Raw genomic sequence first — 26,490 nt, 5'->3', positions numbered from 1 at the left:
GTAGTTTTGCATTGAGCTTGCAGGGATTTGTAGTTTTGCATTGAGCTTGCAGGGATTTGTAGTTTTACATTGAGCTTGCAGGGATTTGTAGTTTTGCCTGATGTCTACTTTGATGCTAATTATCATTTTTGAATCTGAGAGTAAATATAGACTAATAAATCACTTTGTCCGAGAGAGATTTACATGGTTACCAAAAAATGCCAAGCCGGGGTGAGCCTACACGAAACACAGCCCTTATTTTAAGTGTTTCTAAAATGAATGGTAGAAAAACTATAGGAACCATTTCCCTGTTTGGCCGCTAGCAACTCTTTATATAACTTTGTTGGCGACCATACAAAATGCACATAGAAATGTGAGTTATAGATCTGTCATTTTCATTGAGAGCAAGTCTAAGAAAGCGGTAGATCTGTTCTTTTGTTTTTGCGTCTTTTGGTTTTGTACACCAGCTGAAAATATTATATTAATATAATATAAATACTATATTAATATAAATACTATATTATTATAATATAAATATTATATTATTATAATTTAATATAATATAAATATAAATAATATATTAATATAAATAATATAAATACTATATTAATATAATTTAATATAATATAAATACTATATTTTTTGGAAAACACTTCACAGCGGTTCAGACGGCGCCATTTAAGCAGCAGTTTTACGGGCACCTAAACAATTGTGTTTTTTTTCTCACGTTATTTATAACTTATTTTGTACGTGTTTTTGCCACCATATCTTACGGCAAAAAAGAGCTTCTGGATATCAGGACAGCGATCACTCACCTCGGATTAGACAAAGAGCTTCTAGATATCAGGACAGCGATCACTCACCTCGGATTAGACAAAGAGCTTCTAGATATCAGGACAGCGATCACTCACCTCGGATTAGACAAAGAGCTTCTAGATATCAGGACAGCGATCACTCACCTCGGATTAGACAAAGAGCTTCTGGATATCAGGACAGCGATCACTCACCTCGGATTAGACAAAGAGCTTCTGGATATCAGGACAGCGATCACTCACCTCGGATTAGACAAAGAGCTTCTAGATATCAGGACAGCGATTAGACAAAGAGCTTCTAGATATCACCTCACCGGATTAGACAAAGAGCTTCTGGATATCAGGACAGCGATCACTCACCTCGGATTAGACAAAGAGCTTCTAGATATCAGGACAGCGATCACTCACCTCGGATTAGACAAAGAGCTTGGATATCAGGACAGATATCAAAGAGGATATCAGGACAGATCACTCACCTCGGATTAGACAAAGAGCTTCTAGATATCAGGACAGCGATCACTCACCTCGGATTAGACAAAGAGCTTCTAGATATCAGGACAGCGATCACTCACCTCGGATTAGACAAAGAGCTTCTGAATATCAGGACAGCGATCACTCACCTCGGATTAGACAAAGAGCTTCTGGATATCAGGACAGCGATCACTCACCTCGGATTAGACAAAGAGCTTCTGGATATCAGGACAGCGATCACTCACCTCGGATTAGACAAAGAGCTTCTGGATATCAGGACAGCGATCACTCACCTCGGATTAGACAAAGAGTTTCTGGATATCAGGACAGCGATCACTCACCTCGGATTAGACAAAGAGCTTCTGAATATCAGGACAGCGATCACTCACCTCAGATTAGACAAAGAGTTTCTGAATATCAGGACAGCGATCACTCACCTCGGATTAGACAAAGAGCATCTGGATATCAGGACAGCGATCACTCACCTCGGATTAGACAAAGAGCTTCTGGATATCAGGACAGATCACTCACCTCGGATTAGACAAATATGTTATCTTCAACAAGCAGGATACACAGGATGTACAATGGGGTAAAAAAGTATTTAGTCAGCCACCAATTGTGCAAGTTCTCCCACTTAAAAAGATGAGAGGCCTGTAATTTTCATCATAGGTACACTTCGACTATGACCGACCAAAATGAGACAAGCTGAGTCCGATGACACTGACATACCGCCCCAGACCATGATGGACCCTCCACCGCAAAATCCATCCCTCTCCAGAGTACAGGCCTCGGTGTAACGCTCATTCCTTTGACGATAAACGTGAATCCGACCACCACCCCTGGTGAGACACAACCGCAATTCGTCATTGAAGAGCACTTTTTGCCAGTCTGGTCGCATATGGGTTTGTGCCCATATGCGACGTTGTTACCGGTGATGTGTGGTGAGGACCTGCCTTACAACTGGCCTACAAGCCCCCAGTCCAGCCTCTCTCAGCCTATTGCGGACAGTCTGAGCACTGATGGAGGGATTGTGCGTTCCTGGTGTAACTCGGGCAGTTGTTGCCATCCTGTACCTGTCCCACAGGTGTGATGTTCGGATGTACTGATCCTGTGCACATTTACATTTAAGTCATTTAGCAGACGCTCTTATCCAGAGCGACTTACATGTGGCACTGCGAGGATGATAAGCTGTCCGTCCTGTCTTCCTGTAGCGCTGTCTTAGGCATCTCACATTGCAATTTATTGCCTTGGCCACATGGGTAAAGTGGGTAAAGGCCTGTGGGTAAAGGCCTGTGGGTAAAGGCCTGTGGGTAAAGGTCCTCGGGCTTTGATTTGATTATAATGATTCTTCACACTATACTTGCTTGTTTTGTCACAAACTGAAATTTGCCGAACGATTCGAATTTTAGCAACTAGGAAATGGAGGGGCAATTTCTGCATTGTGCAGCTTTGAAAGACTCAGGTCACAAATGTCATTAAATTAATCAATATACCACAACTTAATACTAATTATACATTTTATTGTATGTGCATCAGCATTTTGTGTTTTGTTGGTGTAATTTTAGGGAACAAAAATGTGTTTGTTGGGAAAAACAATCTGAGTGGCTGGTTGATTTGGGGGCTGACTGCCCCCCCTCATCCTGTCACTTAGAAATGTCCTTGTTTTTGAAAAGATAAGCACTTTTTAAAATTTAAAATTGATCAGAAATACAGTGTAGACATTGTTAATGTTGTAAATGACTATTGTAGCTGGAAACGGCAGATTGTTAATGGAATATCTGCAAAGGCATACAGAGGCCCATTATCAGCATCAATCAAATTTATTTATATAGCCCTTCGTACATCAGCTGATATCTCAAAGTGCTGTACAGAAACCCAGCCTAAAACCCCAAACAGCAAGCAATGCAGGTGTAGAAGCACGGTGGCTAGGAAAAACTCCCTAGAAAGGCCAAAACCTAGGAAGAAACCTAGAGGAACCAGGCTATGAGGGGTGGCCAGTCCTCTTCTGGCTGTGCCGGGTGGAGATTATAACAGAACATGGCCAAGATGTTCAAATAATAATAATAACAATAATATTAATACTCACAGTGAACAGGCCAGGGTTCCATAGCCGCAGGCAGAACAGTTGAAACTGGAGCAGCAGCACGGCCAGGTGGACTGTGGACAACAAGGATTCATCATGCCAGGTTGTCCTGAGGCATGGTCCTCGGGCTCAGGTCCTCCGAGAGAAGAGAGAGGGAAAGAGAGGAGAGAATTAGAGAACGCACACTTAGATTCACACAGGACACCGGATAAGACTGGAGAAGTACTCCAGATATAACAAACTGACCCCAGCCCCCCGACACAAACTACTGAAGCATAAATACTGGAGGCAGAGACAGGCGGGGTCAGGAGACACTGTGACCATGTACAATGATACCCCCGGACAGGGCCAAACAGGCAGGATATAACCCCACCCACTTTGCCAAAGCACAGCCCTCACACCACTAGAAGGATATCTTCAACCACCAACAACTTACCATCCCGAGACAAGGCCAAGAATAACCCACAAAGATCTCCGACAAGGCACAACCCGGGGGGGGGGGAACCATCACTCCTGTGTTCCAATGGCATGATGTGTTAGAAAATCCAAGTTTATCATTTTTAAAAGGCTAATAAACAATGTGCCATTGGAGTGATTTCTAAGTGACCCCAAACTTTTGAATTTGTGTAATTAATCGTATTTATCGTATCCTGTTTTTTCTCCAGACACCATCACTGGGAGAACTGTCCCCAGCATCAAGACTTCACCATGCGCACCATCCAGACTATAGAAAACCACATCCCTGTGCTGAGGGAGAGCATTGTCAGGACTCCTTTCACAGGGAGAACTGTGTGCCTGTTCAATACGAGTACAAACAGACACAATCACCATCAGACTCCCCGTCACAGCCACAATCCCCGTCACAGCCCCTATAATGGCCACAATCCCCGTCAGACTCCCTGTCACAGCCCCTATAATGGCCACACTCCCGGCCGCACTCCCCTTCACAGCCCCTGCCGCAGCCAGAGTCCCTGCCGCAGCCAGACTCCCTGCCGCAGCCCCTATACCAGACACACTCTCCGCTATAGTCCTTATAACACCCGTTCTCCCCGCCAGACTCTCTGTCACAGCGACCACCTCTCCCGAGAGCCCAGCCAGTACCCAACTCCCCAGCCGTGGTTTTCTCTACCCCTGGCGAGGAGGCAGCCGGCGGAGACCTCTTCTACTGTTGTTTCTGAAGGCTGTTTCTCTTCCTCCTGCCCTGCTAGGCTCAGCACATTATGCAGAGCAGCAGATGGAGAGGAGGAGAGTGAGACGGGAGAGCGAGAGCAGGTGCACGCGCATGGAATGAGGCTGCAGGGAGGAGGGGGAGAAGGGAAGCAGCGAGAAATCGAGCAGGGAGGGGAGGGAGAAGAGAAGGGAGATATCGCACTGGCGCAGGGAGGAGGAGAGCGAGAGCAGGCGTACGTAGTCTTCGCATCATCATCATCAGCGCTCCTCTCATCATCGTCACGGGAAAGCAGCATCACCGTCTCGCAGCAGCTACGCAGACGTAGACGGAGGAGCAGCAGAGAAAATGGCAGCTGTTTTCGAAGACATGGCCTGAGTCTCGGCGCCAGACTGAAGTGGAGGCTGAGATTCAGCATCATGGGGAACCAGGAGGGGAAGCAGAAGAAAGGGAAAGAGGGGGACGGATACGGACAGGACGCAGCAGCACACACCACCGGGGAGCCCCGTCACGCTGACGGCACAAACAAAGGATTTCACCACGGCAAGAAATCCACCGGAAAACATGGCAGAGGAGGAGGAGGAGGAGGAGGAGAGAAGAAGAAGGAGTCTAAATCCTCTGTGTTCTCTATCAGGAAGAGGAAGAATCTAAAGGGGAAGGGATCGACAGGGGGATCCAGGGAGGATGTGTTGTCGTCTCAGAACGAGCTGGACTCCGCTCACTCTGCTCACACCAAAACACCAGATCTCTCTCTGTCAGCTGACGAGCTGGGCCAATCTGACACCGAGGGACCAGCAGAGTCTGGTGATGGGCTTGGTGCAAGGAGTCATGGTTGTATCGCGGGGGAGAGCCGGCAGCCCGCGGGGGAGAGCCGGCAGCCCGCGGGGGAGAGCCGGCAGCCCGCGGGGGAGAGCCGGCAGCCCGCGGGGGAGAGCCGGCAGCCCGCGGGGGCGACCGCGGACACTGTTCCAGACCAGCAGGGGGAGGTTGAACAGAGAAAGAGGAGCAGCTCTGGTTCAGACCCGGACATCTATAGCTTTCACTCAGCTGCAGAACAAGAGGACCTGCTAGCTGACATCCAGCAGGCTATTAGACTACAGCAGGGGGTGATTATCTCCACCGCTGAGCTGAGTGAAGAGCTGGGTTGGGGAGGAGGGTGGAGGAAACAGAGGTCTGACGAGGTTATAACTACCCCCAGTCCCACTGAACAAACCCCTCCACCGGAGCCTCTCTCTGCCCCAGAGGCAGCACCCGTCACTGGCCGGGAGAATGGCCTGCTTTCTAAACTGTCTCTGGATGGGGAGGAGGAGGAGAGGGGAGCTACCACCGCTACAGAGGAACTCAACTGGGAGCTGAGAGGGGCTGAAACAGAACCAGCCCTTTGTGCCTCTTTCTCTGGGACAAAGGAGCAGGAGGAGGAGCAGGCGGAGGAGGCATTGAGCTGCCAGGAGGTTAACGGTAACACTCAGCCCCTCTCTCAGCCCCCCACTGCCCAGACGAACGGGCATGTTACCAAGACAACCAGCGCTACCAGTTTCCCAGACCTCACAGCCTCCTTTGAGAGCGCTATAGAGTCTCCTCTCAGAGAGGAGGAGAAGGAGGTGTTGGAGGAGGTGGAGGAAGGGGAGGAGGAGGAGGAGAATGACCTGGACATGCCTCCCCTGTCAGCCGAGAGCCTTAGTCACAGTGATGCGACCACGAGCCACGAGGACATAGACCTGAGCTCTGGCAATGCCTCCGAGGAAGAGGGGAGGGTGGGGGACTGGGTGGGGGCAGGGGTGGGGGCTGCAGTCAGCGTTGAGTCCCTGGAGTGTCTTAGCAGGGGGGATCTGAGGTGCTCTGAGCCTGCCGACGACCCTCTGATCACCCAGAGAAGGAAGAGCAGCGTGTCCTTCTCCCCTTGGCCCTCTCAGGAGAGCCCTAGCCTGGCCATGCGTCTCCTCAAGTCCACCCTGACCTCCACCCTTCCATCCTACAACCACTCTTCCTCAGGCACCAGCCCCACAGTCAAACCCTACCCTCCCATTTACCCGTCTTACATCAAGACCACCACCAGGCAACTCTCTGGCTCCCCAGGCACCTCGCCCTCACGGAGCCCCTTGTTCCGCCAGCGCTGCCACGACCTGGGACACCGCACTGAGAAGTGGAGGGTTAGACGACAGCGCTCCCACAGCATCGCCGGTCCCCTCAGCTGGTCCGCGGACTGGACCGAGGAGCTGGACAGGGAGCGCCCCATCAAGGCAGGATCAGCAGACTACCTGGAGGGGTACGGAGGGTCGGAGGACAGGCTGAGGGGGGGCAGTCAGCCCCTGTTTGCCACACGGAGATCCTCCGCCGGACACGTGTCTACCTGTAGCTTCCACGACATCTTCACCGGTGAGTTATATTCCTTTATTTTCACAGGGACTCTCCAAAGGCCTCTTTCACAAGTTTTTTATTTTTTTATTTTTTATGTTGTGATGGAAAAAGTACCAAAATATATAAATCGCTCTGTATAAGGGACAGTGTATTGTAATGGGGCGGCAGGTAGTCTAGTGGTTAGAGCGTCGGGCCAGTAATCGAATCCCCGAGCTGACAAGGTAAAAATCGGTAGTTCTGCCCCTGAACAAGGCAGTAAACCCACTATCCACCCGGTAGGCCGTCATAGTAAATAAGAATTTGTTCTTAAATTAACTGGCTTGCCTATTTAAATAATGAAATAAAGTATAAGAGTGTAGTCCTGCATCAGCTGTTCTGGTACGACAGTGTGAAGGGTAGCTGCTGCTAGCCGCTGTTGTGGGACAACAGTGTGGAGGCTAGCTGCTGTTGTGGGACAACAGTGTGGAGGCTAGCTGCTGTTGTGGGACAACAGTGTGGAGGCTAGCTGCTGTTGTGGGACAACAGTGTGGAGGCTAGCTGCTGTTGTGGGACAACAGTGTGGAGGCTAGCTGCTGTTGTGGGACAACAGTGTGGAGGCTAGCTGCTGTTGTGGGACAACAGTGTGGAGGCTAGCTGCTGTTGTGGGACTACAGTGTGGAGGCTAGCTGCTGTTGTGGGACTACAGTGTGGAGGCTAGCTGCTGTTGTGGGACAACAGTGTGGAGGCTAGCTGCTGTTGTGGGACAACAGTGTGGAGGCTAGCTGCTGTTGTGGGACAACAGTGTGGAGGCTAGCTGCTGTTGTGGGACAACAGTGTGGAGGCTAGCTGCTGTTGTGGGACAACAGTGTGGAGGCTAGCTGCTGTTGTGGGACAACAGTGTGGAGGCTAGCTGCTGTTGTGGGACAACAGTGTGGAGGCTAGCTGCTGTTGTGGGACAACAGTGTGGAGGCTAGCTGCTGTTGTGGGACTACAGTGTGGAGGCTAGCTGCTGTTGTGGGACTACAGTGTGGAGGCTAGCTGCTGTTGTGGGACTACAGTGTGGAGGCTAGCTGCTGTTGTGGGACTACAGTGTGGAGGCTAGCTGCTGTTGTGGGACTACAGTGTGGAGGCTAGCTGCTGTTGTGGGACTACAGTGTGGAGGCTAGCTGCTGTTGTGGGACTACAGTGTGGAGGCTAGCTGCTGTTGTGGGACTACAGTGTGGAGGGTAGCTGCTGTGTTAAGGGGTTTCTCCTCACTGTCCTTGTTTCAAGCTGCACACTTGGCAGTCTATTTGGTAGAAACAGAACGAAACTCAAGTTCTCATCTTACCCATGTTCACAATATTCATGGATCTGTTCTGAATAGCAATCAAGCAATGAGTATAATTATCCACCTGGTTATTTCAATGTTATTTTCTCCTGTCTATTTAGATGTCTAGGATGTGTTAAATATTCCATCTAGACAGTAACTACTACTTAAATATTCCATCTAGACAGTAACTACTACTTAACTATTCCATCTAGACAGTAACTACTACTTAACTATTCCATCTAGACGTGGCTACAGTAACTACTCCGTCTAGACGTGGCTACAGTAACTACTCCGTCTAGACGTGGCTACAGTAACTACTCCGTCTAGACGTGGCTACAGTAACTACTCCGTCTAGACGTGGCTACAGTAACTACTCCGTCTAGACGTGGCTACAGTAACTACTCCGTCTAGACGTGGCTACAGTAACTACTCCGTCTAGACGTGGCTACAGTAACTACTCCGTCTAGACGTGGCTACAGTAACTACTCCGTCTAGACGTGGCTACAGTAACTACTCCGTCTAGACGTGGCTACAGTAACTACTCCGTCTAGACGTGGCTACAGTAACTACTCCGTCTAGACGTGGCTACAGTAACTACTCCGTCTAGACGTGGCTACAGTAACTACTCCGTCTAGACGTGGCTACAGTAACTACTCCGTCTAGACGTGGCTACAGTAACTACTCCGTCTAGACGTGGCTACAGTAACTACTCCGTCTAGACGTGGCTACAGTAACTACTCCGTCTAGACGTGGCTACAGTAACTACTCCGTCTAGACGTGGCTACAGTAACTACTCCGTCTAGACGTGGCTACAGTAGGATGAATGATAGACAGTATTTGGCCTGGACAGTAACCACTCCGTCTAGACGTGGCTACAGTAGGATGAATGATAGACAGTATTTGGCCTGGACAGTAACTACTCTGTCTAGACGTGGCTACAGTAGGATGAATGATAGACAGTATTTGGCCTGGACAGTAACCACTCCGTCTAGACGTGGCTACAGTAACTACTCCGTCTAGACGTGGCTACAGTAACTACTCCGTCTAGACGTGGCTACAGTAACTACTCCGTCTAGACGTGGCTACAGTAGGATGAATGATAGACAGTATTTGGCCTGGACAGTAACTACTCCGTCTAGACGTGGCTACAGTAGGATGAATGATAGACAGTATTTGGCCTGGACAGTTCATTCCTGCTCTAAGTACTTGGCATAAACAAACAGCTGTGACTATTGAGATGTGTTGTGGTCAGATGTGTTGTGGTCAGATGTGTTGTGGTCAGATGTGTTGTGGTCAGATGTGTTGTGGTCAGATGTGTTGTGGTCAGATGTGTTGTGGTCAGATGTGTTGTGGTCAGTTGGCGAAGAGGGGCAGTGATCTTTGTTTTGGGCCTCAGCTCTCTAACTCTGAACTAATGGAAGACAGAAAAGAGCTCTCCCTCGGACGGACGGACCAAATTAAACGTGTTTCTACTGGAGAGGGTGACAGGAGATAGTCCTTCCTCCCTGAAACCTCGGTCGGTCGCTCCCTCCCTCCCTCCCACTCCTGAGGAGACCGGTCGCTCCCTCCTGTCGTGACCCCCTCGGTCGGTCCGTCCCTCCTCGTCCCTGGTCTTGGCTGGACAAGGTTAATATTTCATGCTTTAAAGCAGGGATGTAAAACTCATTCCATTTAGGGCCTAGAGCCTGCTGGTCTTTCCCTTCAATTCAGACCTGAACCACCAGGTGAGGGGGGAGTTGTTTACTCATTACTGACCTTCATTCATCAACCAAGTACAAGGGAGGAGTGAGAACCTACAGACACTCGACCCTCAGTGGAATGAGGTTTACAAAGGGTTTCTGTCACTAGACAGGAGTCTGAGAAATGACAAGATGTTCATTTATCTGTAGTTTGTATGAGCTGTGAGCTTTGGATCCAGGATAGCACATTTATTGTTGGTGCGAACACACACACACACTTAGCCAACACCATGGAAACGTGGTGATTAGTGTGTTGTGCAGAGCATGGTGTGTATGGGGGAGGGGGTGACTGACAGAGCTTTCATGCTGCATTACATCAATAGAAGTGAGGTTCCTTTTAAGGCGTCAGCAGACAGATTGTTTGATCCTTGCAGATCTTGGCGAGCAAGGGGAAAAAACGTCTGTGCTTGTATACTTAAAATATCTTTGCTCGAAGAGAAAATAGTCAATATTGTTTTTCACACTTGAGACCCTGTAGCAACAAGTACACTTAGTCAAAATAGTCCGAATTAATCTAAGATGACATTAGAAATCTAATTATTTTATGTTTTTGCGGAGGGTGTCTTGCTGTCTAACTGCTTGGTGCATTATTTCTCAAGGGGCAACATTTACTAGTCGTCTTGTTATTGAATTACAACAAACACTTCATTGAAGAATTCCTTCTGTTGACCAATCACCGACAAAGGGGCATAGTCTTTGGCTATTTCACTGTCGGTCTCCACCCGTCGGTGGCGTTTCACTGTCGGTCTCCACCCGTCGGAGCGTTTCACTGTCGGTCTCCACCCGTCGGAGCGTTTCACTGTCGGGTCTCCACCCGTCGGAGCGTTTCACTGTAGGGTCTCCACCCGTCGGGGCGTCTCACTGTCGGGTCTCCACCCGTCGGTCGGGTCTCCACCCGTCGGGCGTCTCACTGTCGGGTCTCCACCCGTCGGGCGTCTCACGGTCGGGTCTCCACCCGTCGGGCGTCTCACTGTCGGGTCTCCACCCGTCGGGCGTCTCACGGTCGGGTCTCCACCCGTCGGGGCGTCTCACGGTCGGGTCTCCACCCGTCGGGGCGTCTCACGGTCGGGTCTCCACCCGTCGGGGCGTCTCACTGTCGGGTCTCCACCCGTCGGGGCGTCTCACGGTCGGGTCTCCACCCGTCGGGGCGTCTCACGGTCGGGTCTCCACCCGTCGGGGCGTCTCACGGTCGGGTCTCCACCCGTCGGGGCGTCTCACTGTCGGGTCTCCACCCGTCGGGCGTCTCCTGTCGGGTCTCCGTCGGGCGTCTCACTGTCGGGTCTCCACCCGTCGGGCGGTCGGGTCTCCACCCGTCGGGGCGTCTGTCGGGTCTCCACCCGTCGGGCGTCTCACGGTCGGGTCTCCACCCGTCGGGCGTCTCACTGTCGGGTCTCCACCCGTCGGGCGTCTCACTGTCGGGTCTCCACCCGTCGGGCGTCTCACGGTCGGGTCTCCACCCGTCGGGCGTCTCACTGTCGGGTCTCCACCCGTCGGGGCGTCTCTCTCACGGTCGGGTCTCCACCCGTCGGGGTCTCACTGTCGGGTCTCCACCCGTCGGGGCGGTCGGGTCTCCACCCGTCGGGGCGTCTCACGTCGGGTCTCCACCCGTCGGGGCGTCTCACTGTCGGGTCTCCATCGTCTCCTGTCGGGCGTCTCACTGTCGGGTCTCCACCCGTCGGGCGTCTCACGGTCGGGTCTCCACCCGTCGGGGCGGCGGGGGTCTCCACCCTCGGGGCGTCTCACTGTCGGGTCTCCACCCGTCGGGGCGTCTCACTGTCGGGTCTCCACCCGTCGGGCGTCTCACTGTCGGGTCTCCACCCGTCGGGGCTGTCTCACGGTCGGGGTCGGGCGTCTCACGGTCGGGTCTCCACCCGTCGGGCGTCTCACTGTCGGGTCTCGGGGCGTCTCACTGTCGGGTCTCCCGGGCGTCTCACTGTCGGGTCTCCACCCGTCGGGCGTCTCACTGACAGTCGGGTCTCCACCCGTCGGGCGTCTCACTGTCGGGTCTCCACCCGTCGGGGCGTCTCACTGTCGGGTCTCCACCCGTCGGGGCGTCTCACGGTCGGGTCTCCACCCGTCGGGGCGTCTCACGGTCGGGTCTCCACCCGTCGGGCGTCTCACGGTCGGGTCTCCTGAATCGGGCGTCTCACGGTCGGGTCTCCACCCGTCGGGCGTCTCACGGTCGGGTCTCCACCCGTCGGGGCGTCTCACGGTCGGGTCTCCACCCGTCGGGGCGTCTCACGGTCGGGTCTCCACCCGTCGGGCGTCTCACGGTCGGGTCTCCACCCGTCGGGGCGTCGCACGGTCGGTCTCCACCGAGTCGATGGAGCGTGTCATCACACAGTTCATGAGCAGCTCTTTTACTCAACCCCTCTAATATTAGAACTGCTCTCCTCTCTAAATCTGTACTTCTCCCCCTCTTCTCCTGCCAGCTACTGTAAAATTATATTCTGACTCTAATCCTCAGAATGGGCGTCTTTGAATTACTTCAGGAGTGCTGTAGCTACTTCAGACCCAAAATGCTGCTTACCAGTGGGGAATTTAGTGATGACATGTTCTGAACTGTAGATAGAAATACAATGAAAAGGATCTGATGGGATGATTCCCTATTCTGACTGACAGTCCATCTGCTCTACGTCATACAATTCTATCTGAAAGGCCTGTAATGGTACATCGTCCTGAATAGGCCCCACATCATATCCCATAATATCGGGGTGTCATGACAACCAGGGGTGAAGATAGGCCATGCATCATTGCCTCTTTCGTAGTCTTATTCCTTATATAGAACACTACTGTTGACCAGAGCCCTATTCCCTATATAGAACACTACTGTTGACCAGAGCCCTATTCCCTATATAGAACACTACTGTTGACCAGAGCCCTATTCCCTATATAGAACACTACTGTTGACCAGAGCCCTATTCCCTATATAGAACACTACTGTTGACCAGAGCCCTATTCCCTATATAGAACACTACTGTTGACCAGAGCCCTATTCCCTATATAGAACACTACTGTTGACCAGAGCCCTATTCAGAACACTACTGTTGACCAGAGCCCTATTCCCTATATAGAACACTACTGTTGACCAGAGCCCTATTCCCTATATAGAACACTACTGTTGACCAGAGCCCTATTCCCTATATAGAACACTACTGTTGACCAGAGCCCTATTCCCTATATAGAACACTACTGTTGACCAGAGCCCTATTCCCTATATAGAACACTACTGTTGACCAGAGCCCTATTCCCTATATAGAACACTACTGTTGACCAGAGCCCTATTCCCTATATAGAACACTACTGTTGACCAGAGCCCTATTCCCTATATAGAACACTACTGTTGACCAGAGCCCTATTCCCTATATAGAACACTACTGTTGACCAGAGTCCTATTCCCTATATAGAACACTACTGTTGACCAGAGCCATATTCCCTATGTAGAACACTACTGTTGACCAGAGCCCTATTCCCTATGTAGAACACTACTGTTGACCAGAGCCCTATTCCCTATATAGAACACTACTGTTGACCAGAGCCCTATTCCCTATTAGAATATAGAACACTACTGTTGACCAGAGCCCTATTCCCTATATAGAACACTACTGTTGACCAGAGCCCTATTCCCTATATAGAACACTACTGTTGACCAGAGCCTTATTCCCTATATAGAACACTACTGTTGACCAGAGCCTTATTCCCTATATAGAACACTACTGTTGACCAGAGCCCTATTCCCTATATAGAACACTACTGTTGACCAGAGCCCTATTCCCTATATAGAACACTACTGTTGACCAGAGCCCTATTCCCTATATAGAACACTACTGTTGACCAGAGCCTTATTATATAGAACCTATATAGAACACTACTGTTGACCAGAGCCCTATTCCCTATATAGAACACTACTGTTGACCAGAGCCCTATTCCCTATATAGAACACTACTGTTGACCAGAGCCCTATTCCCTATATAGAACACTACTGTTGACCAGAGCCCTATTCCTATATAGAACACTACTGTTGACCAGAGCCCTATTCCCTATATAGAACACTACTGTTGACCAGAGCCCTATTCCCTATATTAGAACACTACTGTTGACCAGAGCCCTATTCCCTATATAGAACACTACTGTTGACCAGAGCCCTATTCCCTATATAGAACACTACTGTTGACCAGAGCCCTATTCCCTATATAGAACACTACTGTTGACCAGAGCCCTATTCCCTATATAGAACACTACTGTTGACCAGAGCCCTATTCCCTATATAGAACACTACTGTTGACCAGAGCCCTATTCCCTATATAGAACACTACTGTTGACCAGAGCCTATTCCGGGATATATAGAACCTACTGTTTCCTATATAGAACACTACTGTTGACCAGAGCCCTATTCCCTATATAGAACACTACTGTTGACCAGAGCCCTATTCCCTATATAGAACACTACTGTTGACCAGAGCCCTATTCCCTATGTAGAACACTACTGTTGACCAGAGCCCTATTCCCTATATAGAACACTACTGTTGACCAGAGCCCTATTCCCTATTACTGTTGACCAGAGCCCTATTCCCTATATAGAACACTACTGTTGACCAGAGCTATCTAGAACCTACTGTTGACCAGAGCCCTATTCCCTATATAGAACACTACTCTTGACTATTCCCTATATAGAACACTACTGTTGACTGGAACCCTATGAGTCCTGGTCAAATCTTAGTGCACTACATAGGAAACAGGGTGCCATTTCAGATGTAGTTTGGGTGTCATGACAACCAGTGGTGGCGTTTTTTAAAAGGCCATTCATTAGTTCTGTCCATATTAACTAACGGGCCAGCTGTAATATAATTAGCCCTGTTGGTTCAGCAGCTCTACTGGAGACACAGACAGGACTGGTGACAGAGGAGAGGACATAACTAGAGCCTGGCCTATCCATTCACTTTGTTGTGTTTGTGCTCGTGTTAAAATGCATGTCGATATCACCATGTGGCTGGTTGCCATTTTGGCTTTTGGGTTTCTGGTATATGGATGTTATCCTTCAGGGAATGTGCCTCTCTATATACAGTGTGTTCTTCCATTCCAGTCTCTTCCCACCATCCTAAAATCCTTTAGGCGGGATGGCTCTAGAACCTTTAGGCGGGATGGCTCTAGAACCTTTAGGCGGGATGGCTCTAGAACCTTTAGGCGGGATGGCTCTAGAACCTTTAGGCGGGATGGCTCTAGAACCTTTAGGCGGGATGGCTCTAGAACCTTTAGGCGGGATGGCTCTAGAACCTTTAGGCGGCTCTAGAACCTTTAGGCGGGATGGCTCTAGAACCTTTAGGCGGGATGGCTCTAGAACCTTTAGGCGGGATGGCTCTAGAACCTTTAGGCGGGATGGCTCTAGAACCTTTAGGCGGGATGGCTCTAGAACCTTTAGGCGGGATGGCTCTAGAACCTTTAGGCGGGATGGCTCTAGAACCTTTAGGCGGGATGGCTCTAGAACCTTTAGGCGGGATGGCTCTAGAACCTTTAGGCGGGATGGCTCTAGAACCTTTAGGCGGGATGGCTCTAGAACCTTTAGGCGGGATGGCTCTAGAACCTTTAGGCGGGATGGCTCTAGAACCTTTAGGCGGGATGGCTCTAGAACCTTTAGGCGGGATGGCTCTAGAACCTTTAGGCGGGATGGCTCTAGAACCTTTAGGCGGGATGGCTCTAGAACCTTTAGGCGGGATGGCTCTAGAACCTTTAGGCGGGATGGCTCTAGAACCTTTAGGCGGGATGGCTCTAGAACCTTTAGGCGGGATGGCTCTAGAACCTTTAGGCGGGATGGCTCTAGAACCTTTAGGGGGATGGCTCTAGAACCTTTAGGCGGGGGATGGCTCTAGAACCTTTAGGGGGGATGGCTCTAGAACCTTTAGGCGGGGGATGGCTCTAGAACCTTTAGGCGGGGGGATGGCTCTAGAACCTTTAGGCGGGATGGCTCTAGAACCTTTAGGCGGGATGGCTCTAGAACCTTTAGGCGGGATGGCTCTAGAACCTTCAGGCGGGATGTGTAAAACATTTTCTTCTCTATTCCTTACTTCTGGAATGTAGGATTGCTGCTAGTCTTTTACAGGCTTCTATATAGACTATTCTGACGTCGCCACCATGGCAGCAGACTGTTCTGGCTGGCGGAGCTTGTTATCAGCACTAAAGAAGTATCACCTTCAGACTTTATTCATTTAACACGCTGTCAAGTTGAAGTGCCATGGGAGGAGGAAGGAAAAGAGATACTCAGCAAAAAAAGTCCTCTCACTGTCAACTGTGTTTATTTTTAGCAAACTTAACATGTGTAAATATTTTTATGAACATAAGATACAACAACTGAGACAAACTGGACAAATGTGACCCTGAACAAGGTACCTCTACCTCCAGGTCGTACTCTCCTAGAGAAGTTGTTAGACTGTAGTAATATTGATGTCTCTACCTCCAGGTCGTACTCTCCTAGAGAAGTTGTTAGACTGTAGTAATATTGATGTCTCTACCTCCAGGTCGTACTCTCCTAGAGAAGTTGTTAGACTGTAGTAATATTGATGTCTCTCTCTACCTCCAGGTCGTACTCTCCTAGAGAAGTTGTTAGACTGTAGTAATATTGATGTCTCTACCTCCAGGTCGTACTCTCCTAGAGAAGTTGTTAGACTGTAGTAATATTGATGTCTCTCTCTACCTCCAGGTCGTACTCTCCTAGAGAAGTTGTTAGACTGTAGTAATATTGATGTCTCTCTCTACCTCCAGGTCGTACTCTCCTAGAGAAGTTGTTAGACTGTAGTAATATTGATGTCTTTCTCTACCTCCAGGTCGTACTCTCCTAGAGAAGTTGTTAGACTGTAGTAATATTGATGTCTCTCTCTACCTCCAGGTCGTACTCTCCTAGAGAAGTTGTTAGACTGTAGTAATATTGATGTCTTTCTCTACCTCCAGGTCGTACTCTCCTAGAGAAGTTGTTAGACTGTAGTAATATTGATGTCTCTACCTCCAGGTCGTACTCTGCTAGAGAAGTTGTTAGACTGTAGTAATATTGATGTCTTTCTCTACCTCCAGGTCGTACTCTCCTAGAGAAGTTGTTAGACTGTAGTAATATTGATGTCTCTACCTCCAGGTCGTACTCTGCTAGAGAAGTTGTTAGACTGTAGTAATATTGATGTCTCTCTCTACCTCCAGGTCGTACTCTCCTAGAGAAGTTGTTAGACTGTAGTAATATTGATGTCTCTCTCTACCTCCAGGTCGTACTCTCCTAGAGAAGTTGTTAGACTGTAGTAATATTGATGTCTCTCTCTCTCTACCTCCAGGTCGTACTCTCCTAGAGAAGTTGTTAGACTGTAGTAATATTGATGTCTCTCTCTACCTCCAGGTCGTACTCTCCTAGAGAAGTTGTTAGACTGTAGTAATATTGATGTCTCTCTCTACGTCCAGGTCGTACTCTGCTAGAGAAGTTGTTAGACTGTAGTAATATTGATGTCTCTCTCTCTCTACCTCCAGGTCGTACTCTCCTAGAGAAGTTGTTAGACTGTAGTAATATTGATGTCTCTCTCTACCTCCAGGTCGTACTCTCCTAGAGAAGTTGTTAGACTGTAGTAATATTGACGTCTCTACCTCCAGGTCGTACTCTCCTAGAGAAGTTGTTAGACTGTAGTAATATTGATGTCTCTCTCTACCTCCAGGTCGTACTCTCCTAGAGAAGTTGTTAGACTGTAGTAATATTGATGTCTCTCTCTACCTCCAGGTCGTACTCTCCTAGACAAGTTGTTAGACTGTAGTAATATTGATGTCTCTCTCTACCTCCAGGTCGTACTCTCCTAGACAAGTTGTTAGACTGTAGTAATATTGATGTCTCTACCTCCAGGTCGTACTCTCCTAGAGAAGTTGTTAGACTGTAGTAATATTGATGTCTCTCTCTACCTCCAGGTCGTACTCTCCTAGAGAAGTTGTTAGACTGTAGTAATGTTGATTTCTCTCTCTACCTCCAGGTCGTACTCTCCTAGAGAAGTTGTTCCTACAACAGGAAGATGCCCAGCCAGAGGAAGCTGAGAAGCTGTGTTCTCGGATTCTGGCCATGGGTCTGTTACTGCCCTTCACTGACTGCTTCAGAGACACAATAGGAGGGTCCAACCCACAACTCGCTGCGCCATGCAAGTTCCACGTGAGTCATATCCTATACCAGGACCTTCAACCCTGTTCCACGTGAGTCATATCCTATACCAGGGCCTTCAACCCTGTTCCACGTGAGTCATATCCTATACCAGGGCCTTCAACCCTGTTCCACGTGAGTCATATCCTATACCAGGACCTTCAACCCTGTTCCACGTGAGTCATATCCTATACCAGGACCTTCAACCCTGTTCCACGTGAGTCATATCCTATACCAGGGCCTTCAACCCTGTTCCACGTGAGTCATATCCTATACCAGGTCCTTCAACCCTGTTCCACGTGAGTCATATCCTATACCAGGACCTTCAACCCTGTTCCACTTGAGTCATATCCTATACCAGGACCTTCAACCCTGTTCCACGTGAGTCATATCCTATACCAGGACCTTCAACCCTGTTCCACGTGAGTCATATCCTATACCAGGACCTTCAACCCTGTTCCACGTGAGTCATATCCTATACCAGGACCTTCAACCCTGTTCCACGTGAGTCATATCCTATACCAGGACCTTCAACCCTGTTCCACGTGAGTCATATCCTATACCAGGACCTTCAACCCTGTTCCACGTGAGTCATATCCTATACCAGGGCCTTCAACCCTGTTCCACGTGAGTCATATCCTATACCAGGGCCTTCAACCCTATTCCTGGAGAGTTACCCTCCTATACCAGGGCCTTCAACCCTGTTCCACGTGAGTCATATCCTACACCAGGACCTTCAACCCTATTCCTGGAGAGTTACCCTCCTATACCAGGGCCTTCAACCCTGTTCCACGTGAGTCATATCCTATACCAGGGCCTTCAACCCTGTTCCTGGAGAGTTACCCTCCTATACCAGGGCCTTCAACCCTGTTCCACGTGAGAGTCATATCCTATACCAGGGCCTTCAACTCTGTTCCACGTGAGTCATATCCTATACCAGGGCCTTCAACCCTGTTCCACGTGAGAGTCATATCCTATACCAGGGCCTTCAACCCTGTTCCACGTGAGAGTCATATCCTATACCAGGGCCTTCAACCCTGTTCCACGTGAGTCATATCCTATACCAGGGCCTTCAACCCTGTTCCACGTGAGTCATATCCTATACCAGGGCCTTCAACCCTGTTCCATGTGAGTCATATCCTACACCAGGACCTTCAACCCTGTTCCTGGAGAGTTACCCTCCTATACCAGGGCCTTCAACCCTGTTCCACGTGAGTCATATCCTACACCAGGGCCTTCAACCCTGTTCCTGGAGAGAGACCCTCCTGTAGGTTTTAACTCCAACCCTGTTCCTGGAGAGAGACCCTCCTGTAGGTTTTAACTCCAACCCTGTTCCTGGAGAGAGACCCTCCTGTAGGTTTTAACTCCAACCCTGTTCCTGGAGAGAGACCCTCCTGTAGGTTTTAACTCCAACCCTGTTCCTGGAGAGAGACACTCCTGTAGGTTTTAACTCCAACCCTGTTCCTGGAGAGAGACCCTCCTGTAGGTTTTAACTCCAACCCTGTTCCTGGAGAGAGACCCTCCTGTAGGTTTTAACTCCAACCCTGTTCCTGGAGAGAGACCCTCCTGTAGGTTTTAACTCCAACCCTGTTCCTGGAGAGAGACCCTCCTGTAGGTTTTAACTCCAACCCTGTTCCTGGAGAGAGACCCTCCTGTAGGTTTTAACTCCAACCCTGTTCCTGGAGAGAGACACTCCTGTAGGTTTTAACTCCAACCCTGTTCCTGGAGAGAGACACTCCTGTAGGTTTTAACTCCAACCCTGTTCCTGGAGAGTTAACCTCCTGTAGGTTTTAACTCCAACCCTGTTCCTGAAGAGTTACCCTCCTGTAGGTTTTAACTCCACCCCTGTTCCTGGAGAGTTACCCCTGGTTCAGTCCCCTTGTGTTATGCAGTATGTTAGACAGTAAATATTCCCCTGGTTCAGTCTCTTAAAATTAGCATATTCCCATTTGGAGGGATCATGTTATCTGTGTTGTTGGAGGTGATTGGTTGGCATGTCTTTGGGCTGTGATGTGATGGTGTCTTCAAAGAGCTCTGACACGAGCACACACACCATCTGCCCAGTGTGTCGTGGTTGGACTACATTTCCCAGCAGCCTTTTGTAACCCGAGTACCACTTTATCACAGCATCGCTGTCATGCTGGGTCTCTGCATCAGTCTGCAGCGCACAGCAATCTTCTGTTACCGTTACACTCAGGGGTGAAAGTAAGGCTACTACATCAGAAAGCACAACTTGGCCACAGAGGATCATTAGCTACGTTAAGCTGTTGGTTGTTTTAAGCCTAGAGTAAGAAGGGCAGTTTGGACAGCAGCGCTGCAAATACCCAATGTATTGTTGTTTTGCGACCCAGTCATGCGTTTCGCAATATTTTAAAAATACATTCACGGAAAAACTGTTTGGAAAGCAAATTACTATTGCTGTAACGACTCCAATCTGTCTTTTAGGTATCACAATTCTTAACTTAATTGAGTAGCTGATCTTATTTTTGTATTTTTTGTAGTATATCTTATCATAGTGAATATGCACTGTCTTCATCGTTGGGTCAGTGACACTTTAGTTTGTTTTTGGACAATCATTTCCTCCTCCAGGTTGGATGGGATGTTTATAGTGTATTTGTCTCTCCTTTTCGTAGGCCTTTCATATCGATCAGACTTCGTTTTTATTGATCGCTATGCCCTCTGGGTGTCGGTCAGTCGCTATGCCCTCTGGGTGTCGGCCGGCCGCTATGCACTTTACGTATGGTTTTGCTGAGTTCGAGTGCTCTGAGCTCTAACACACAACGCTAATGGCTGTGATGCTATCTGTAACAAGAGCCACCTTGTTGTTATGGTGACAATGCCACAGTGAAAGTCATAAATGCTTAAGGAAGCGGAGTCAGTGTTCTTAGTGTCTCTCTGGAGGGACCAGTCTCCTGGCTAGCTGTTGGTACAGTGTGTCTCTCTGGAGGGACCAGTCTCCTGGCTAGCTGTTGGTACAGTGTGTCTCTCTGGAGGGACCAGTCTCCTGGCTAGCTGTTGGTACAGTGTGTCTCTCTGGAGGGACCAGTCTCCTGGCTAGCTGTTGGTACAGTGTGTCTCTCTGGAGGGACCAGTCTCCTGGCTAGCTGTTGGTACAGTGTGTCTCTCTGGAGGGACCAGTCTCCTGGCTAGCTGTTGGTACAGTGTGTCTCTCTGGAGGGACCAGTCTCCTGGCTAGCTGTTGGTACAGTGTGTCTCTCTGGAGGGACCAGTCTCCTGGCTAGCTGTTGGTACAGTGTGTCTCTCTGGAGGGACCAGTCTCCTGGCTAGCTGTTGGTACAGTGTCTCTCTCTGGAGGGACCAGTCTCCTGGCTAGCTGTTGGTACAGTGTCTCTCTCTGGAGGGACCAGTCTCCTGGCTAGCTGTTGGTACAGTGTGTCTCTGGAGGGACCATTCTCCTGGCTAGCTGTTGGTACAGTGTGTCTCTCTGGAGGGACCAGCCTCCTGGCTAGCTGTTGGTACAGTCTGTCTCTCTGGAGGGACCAGCCTCCTGGCTAGCTGTTGGTACAGTCTGTCTCTCTGGAGGGACCAGCCTCCTGGCTAGCTGTTGGTACAGTGTGTCTCTCTGGAGGGACCAGTCTCCTGGCTAGCTGTTGGTACAGTGTGTCTCTCTGGAGGGACCAGTCTCCTGGCTAGCTGTTGGTACAGTGTGTCTCTCTGGAGGGACCAGTCTCCTGGCTAGCTGTTGGTACAGTGTGTCTCTCTGGAGGGACCAGTCTCCTGGCTAGCTGTTGGTACAGTGTGTCTCTCTGGAGGGACCAGTCTCCTGGCTAGCTGTTGGTACAGTGTGTCTCTCTGGAGGGACCAGTCTCCTGGCTAGCTGTTGGTACAGTGTGTCTCTCTGGAGGGACCAGTCTCCTGGCTAGCTGTTGGTACAGTGTGTCTCTCTGGAGGGACCAGTCTCCTGGCTAGCTGTTGGTACAGTGTGTCTCTCTGGAGGGACCAGTCTCCTGGCTAGCTGTTGGTACAGTGTGTCTCTGGAGGCACCAGCCTCCTGGCTAGCTGTGTAAACACTATACTGCTGCATGTTGTAGCAATAACAGAGAACGACAGCCCTTTGCGCTCCCTCCCTGTCTGACTTCTGTTCTCCTCAGAGGTATACAGATGGACCGGTTTCAGATTGTAGCCTGATGCTATAATATGGCCATGGGAACACTACAGACAGGAAAGGATGGGATAGGGCAGCTCTCAGGTTTTGACCTGTGAATATATGATCATTCTCTGCCCTCCCTCTCCCCTCTCCTCCCTGTGCAGCACAGAGCAGCAATATAGAGGAGGAGAAAGCGTAGTCATAAAGCAACCTGATCTGACTGCAAGCCGTCCCATCAGCCTGTGCAAGAACCCGGTGACTTGCCTGAAGCTACAATGACAGCAGGGAGAAGAGACCAGTCCACTATATCAGGCTCTCTGAGTCTGGTCTGGTCAGAGTTACCATGAGAACAGGAGGGGAGGGCAGCGACGCCCAATGTTTCTGGGGACTGCTGCAGTTTCACAGAGGATGCAGTGTCTTAGGGAGTTTTCAGGATCGCAGACCGGTGACAGGAAAGAAGTGTCAGACCGGCAGAAACTCACTGCGTTGTCAGAAGAGGAATAGAGAACAGCAGAGCAGAGGGAAAAAACACCACCGTTTACCACCTCGAGGGGATTTGTTGATTTTATTTTTCTAAAATGCAAACTCAGCATTTTTCTTGACGATGCCGGAATAGCTACATGTTCCAAACAGGAAGTGCAGAGAGCTGAGTCCGGAGGCTATGCGCCATAAATTTCAATATTCTGTCCAGGAGCTGACAGATTAAAGCAGACAAGGACATGGCGTATATGTCAGAGTCAGGCGTAGAGACCGATGGGGGCTCCTCCTCCTCCTCCTCCCTGGCTCTAGCTAATGATGATGTGGGGGCCTCTGAGTGTGTGGTGCTGTCTCGGGTTCCTGAGCTAGTCCGAGAGCTACTCACCATCAACGGCCAGGGAAGAGGGGAGGAGAGGGAGAGGAGGCTGGACCTAGCATGGCTCAAACTCAAACAGACCGTCCGCAGGAAATGCAACCTATTTGAGCACCTGCAGGTTAGCATGGGAGCAATATGCACAAGGCTGTGTCTCTGTCCAAAGTACGGTAGCACCCTATTCCCTATGTGTAGTGCACTACTTTTGACCAGGGGACATTCGGGACGGGTGCTTTTGTTCTTCGATCTAACATGGTTGAGTACACACGGCATGTGATCACACGGCATGTGATGTCACTGAGCGGTCATGGAGTATTTCCGTTGCACTCAGCATCCAAGACGAGAGTTATCCATCTGAAATGGGATTAGTCCATGTGATTGGTTGACTTATGATTGTAGAATGAATAATGGCACCCTATTCCCTTTATAGTGCACTATTTTAGACCAGGACCCATAGTGCACTAAATAGGGAATAGGGCCCATAGTGCACATTAATAGGGAATAGGGCCCATAGTGCACTAAATTGGGAATGTCCTTTATTGTCCCCTTATGCCATTATATATTTTCTGTTATAACGTAGTACATGGGCTTGATTTTAAGAAATGTGATTAATATAATATTTTCCATTCTGAGAAAAACTGAAACTTTTCAGGGTTTCCGTTAAGATGGAAAATATTGCGCTGTACAACGTGACTGTCGGGAGTAGGCTACAGTATAAAAGGATTGGAGGTTTCTACATAAATATCTAAGGGGCATAACATTTCCACACCCTAATTGTAGTGTAACCAATACTCATTTCGCCTATGCTAGGACTACAGTATATCTAAACATATTTTTTTTTCAATGACTTGATTCTCCACCAATAATTACATTTAGATGATTGGAGGACTCTAAATTAATATCTAAGGGGCATTTTCCGTTAGGGTCTGTGAGAATATCTAAGGGACTTTTATATAATATAATAATAATAATAATATAATTCTAAATGAATGAATGAATGATAATCACTTTGTTTAAAAAGTAACTATATTGGAGATTTCATTTTCATTTCACCTCGAGTGAGCGAAGAAAAATGCAGTTCTTGAACATGAGGTGAGACATTCTCACTAATTTGTAAATAAAGCTAGTTTGTTATTTAGAATTATTTATTTCTGGAGAAACTTAACTTGATAATTTAGAAGACATTACTTGCTTATATTCAGTCAACACATATTTCTTAAGAATAGATGGCTATATATAACAATATTATTTTAAAAATATTTTAAAAAATAACGGTGAGCGATTGTAATCTGAATTTCATAAAGCCCAAAATATAGCCCTGCTAATAGCCATAATGATGCTGTACAACGTGACCTGCTAATAGCCATAATGACGCTGTACAACGTGACCTGCTAATAGCCATAATGACGCTGTACAACGTGACCTGCTAATAGCCATAATGACGCTGTACAACGTGACCTGCTAATAGCCATAATGACGCTGTACAACGTGACCGTGTGTTTGAAGGAGTATTTTCCAGTAAGCAACAATTTGTTTGCCTTTGTTAGACAACTTTGTTCCAATATTTCTGTAATTCAGTCATATTTATTCCCATAGTAATTCATTATGGATCCATAACTAAATCAACATCTGCATTTTGAAAGATGATTTTTTTAATCATTTTATTAACAAAAGCATAAAGATGCTGATGAAGAAAAACAGTACTGTACAGTATATGCTTTCACATTTGGGTAAGAAAGCATTTATTAAAGCATTTTGAAGAAAAGCCTCCTGCATTTGTTTATTAGGTGACTATGCAGTCTGACAAGTAAACGTAGCCTACAATACATTCTGTAGTAAACATGGGAAAGTGTCTAATTTCTTACATAAGGGAGAGCAGGTCATGTCCAGATTTTCTCAGTGACCTCAAGTACCTTCAATAATTGCTGTACTAGAGAATTCGGGCATGTGGGTGGGAGACCGGGGTTCAATTCCCCGACAGGGAGAAAGGAGTAGACTGTCCTTGTAAATAAATGTGTTCTTAACACCTCTATTAACACCTCTAACACATCTATCCTAGGAATACCTAGGATAGGATAAAGTAATCCTTCTCACCCCCCCTTAAAAGATTTAGATGCACTATTGTAAAGTGGCTGTTCCACTGGATGTCATAAGGTGAATGCACCAATTTGTAAGTCGCTCTGGATAAGAGCGTCTGCTAAATTACTTAAATGTAAATGTAAATGTTAACTGATTTCATGTGTTATTTCATAGTTTTGATGTCTTCACTATTATTCTACAATGTAGAAAATTGTAAAAAAAAAATCCTGGAATGACCCTCTGGGTTCCCGTTAGGATGGAGCGGAAAATATGGCGCTGTACAACGTGATGGTCGGCAGTACTGGGCTATTTACCTAAAGAATCCCAATGTGCTGGCAGGGCACGCGGGAGACTGGGGTTCAAGTCCCCGACAGGGAGGAAGGAGTAGACTGTCCTTGTAAATTAGAATTTGTTGACTTGCGTAGTAAAATAAGTTACGCTAAGAGCATAACATTTATACACCCTAATTTTCTAATTCTAGTCCAACCAATACCCAAACCGAGATTACGTTCAAATAACAATCTTATTAATTTATGAAAACCAGTCCTCATGCTTGTCTCAGAGCAGTGTGAAACGGTGCTAAAATAGTTGTAGGCTTTTGCTTCTAACTTCAATATTCTCTTTAAATTACCTATCCCACTTTTAACAGCACATGACTCAACACTAGTGAGACTCATATCTCCTACAGTATATTGAAAAATATGACGTGACTCTCCGCGAATAATTACATGTAGAGGATTGGAGGATAGTTCTGTAATTCAGTGATATTTATTCCCATAGTAATTCATTATGGATCAATAACTAAATAAAGATCAGCATTTTGAAAGTGTTTTTATTATTTGTATTAATGAAAGCATAAAGCATAAACCATTATTAGTTACATTGTTTTAGTTTGAACCTGCAGACTGACACTAAGAACGGGAACGTTTCCTTTTATTAGTGCAATGCCCCTTAAATATTTTGGAGATTGTTTACAAATCAGCAAGAAAAAGGCCATTCTTAAACAAGGGGTGAGACATTGTTACTAATTTATTAAAAAAGCCTGTTTGTTATTTAGAATTATTTATTATTTTTTAGAGGGAGAAATGCATAGTCTTGGACTGTTGCGTCACTCAGGTGCTGTACAACGTGACCGGTCGGGTGTGGCTACTACTACTACTACTACTACTACTACTACTACTACTACTACTACTACTACTACTACTACTACTACTACTGTAACTACTACTACTACTGTAACTACTACTACTACTGTAACTACTACTACTACTGTAACTACCACTACCACTACTACTACTACCACTACCACTACCACTACCACTACTACAGTAAGATAAATGATCCTAACAAATGAAATAATATAAACCTTAGTGTAACAACAGTTTTAGTAAGTAATACTGAAG

The 26,490-nt window shown here is 48.0% G+C and overlaps 1 protein-coding gene across 1 annotated transcript in view; it reads left to right on the top strand.

Annotated features, from left to right (window-relative positions):
* The window catches only part of LOC124024793 (formin-2-like), a gene marked incomplete at its 3' end in the record, with an annotated part of 51,601 nt that overhangs the window by 3,403 nt on the left and 21,708 nt on the right, over positions 1–26,490 (top strand). Inside the window, exons 2-4 of the mRNA XM_046338545.1 lie at positions 4,011–6,889; positions 17,890–18,062; positions 22,860–23,129. Of these exons, the coding sequence (XP_046194501.1) occupies positions 4,011–6,889; positions 17,890–18,062; positions 22,860–23,129 (3,322 nt within the window). The remainder of the gene's footprint in view (positions 1–4,010; positions 6,890–17,889; positions 18,063–22,859; positions 23,130–26,490) is intronic.

The sequence above is a fragment of the Oncorhynchus gorbuscha genome, unplaced genomic scaffold (genome assembly GCF_021184085.1).
Source record: "Oncorhynchus gorbuscha isolate QuinsamMale2020 ecotype Even-year unplaced genomic scaffold, OgorEven_v1.0 Un_scaffold_1997, whole genome shotgun sequence".
NCBI lineage: Eukaryota > Metazoa > Chordata > Actinopteri > Salmoniformes > Salmonidae > Oncorhynchus > Oncorhynchus gorbuscha.
The sequence above is the reverse complement of the archived record's forward strand: the minus strand, read 5'-3'. Positions and strand labels throughout refer to the sequence as shown.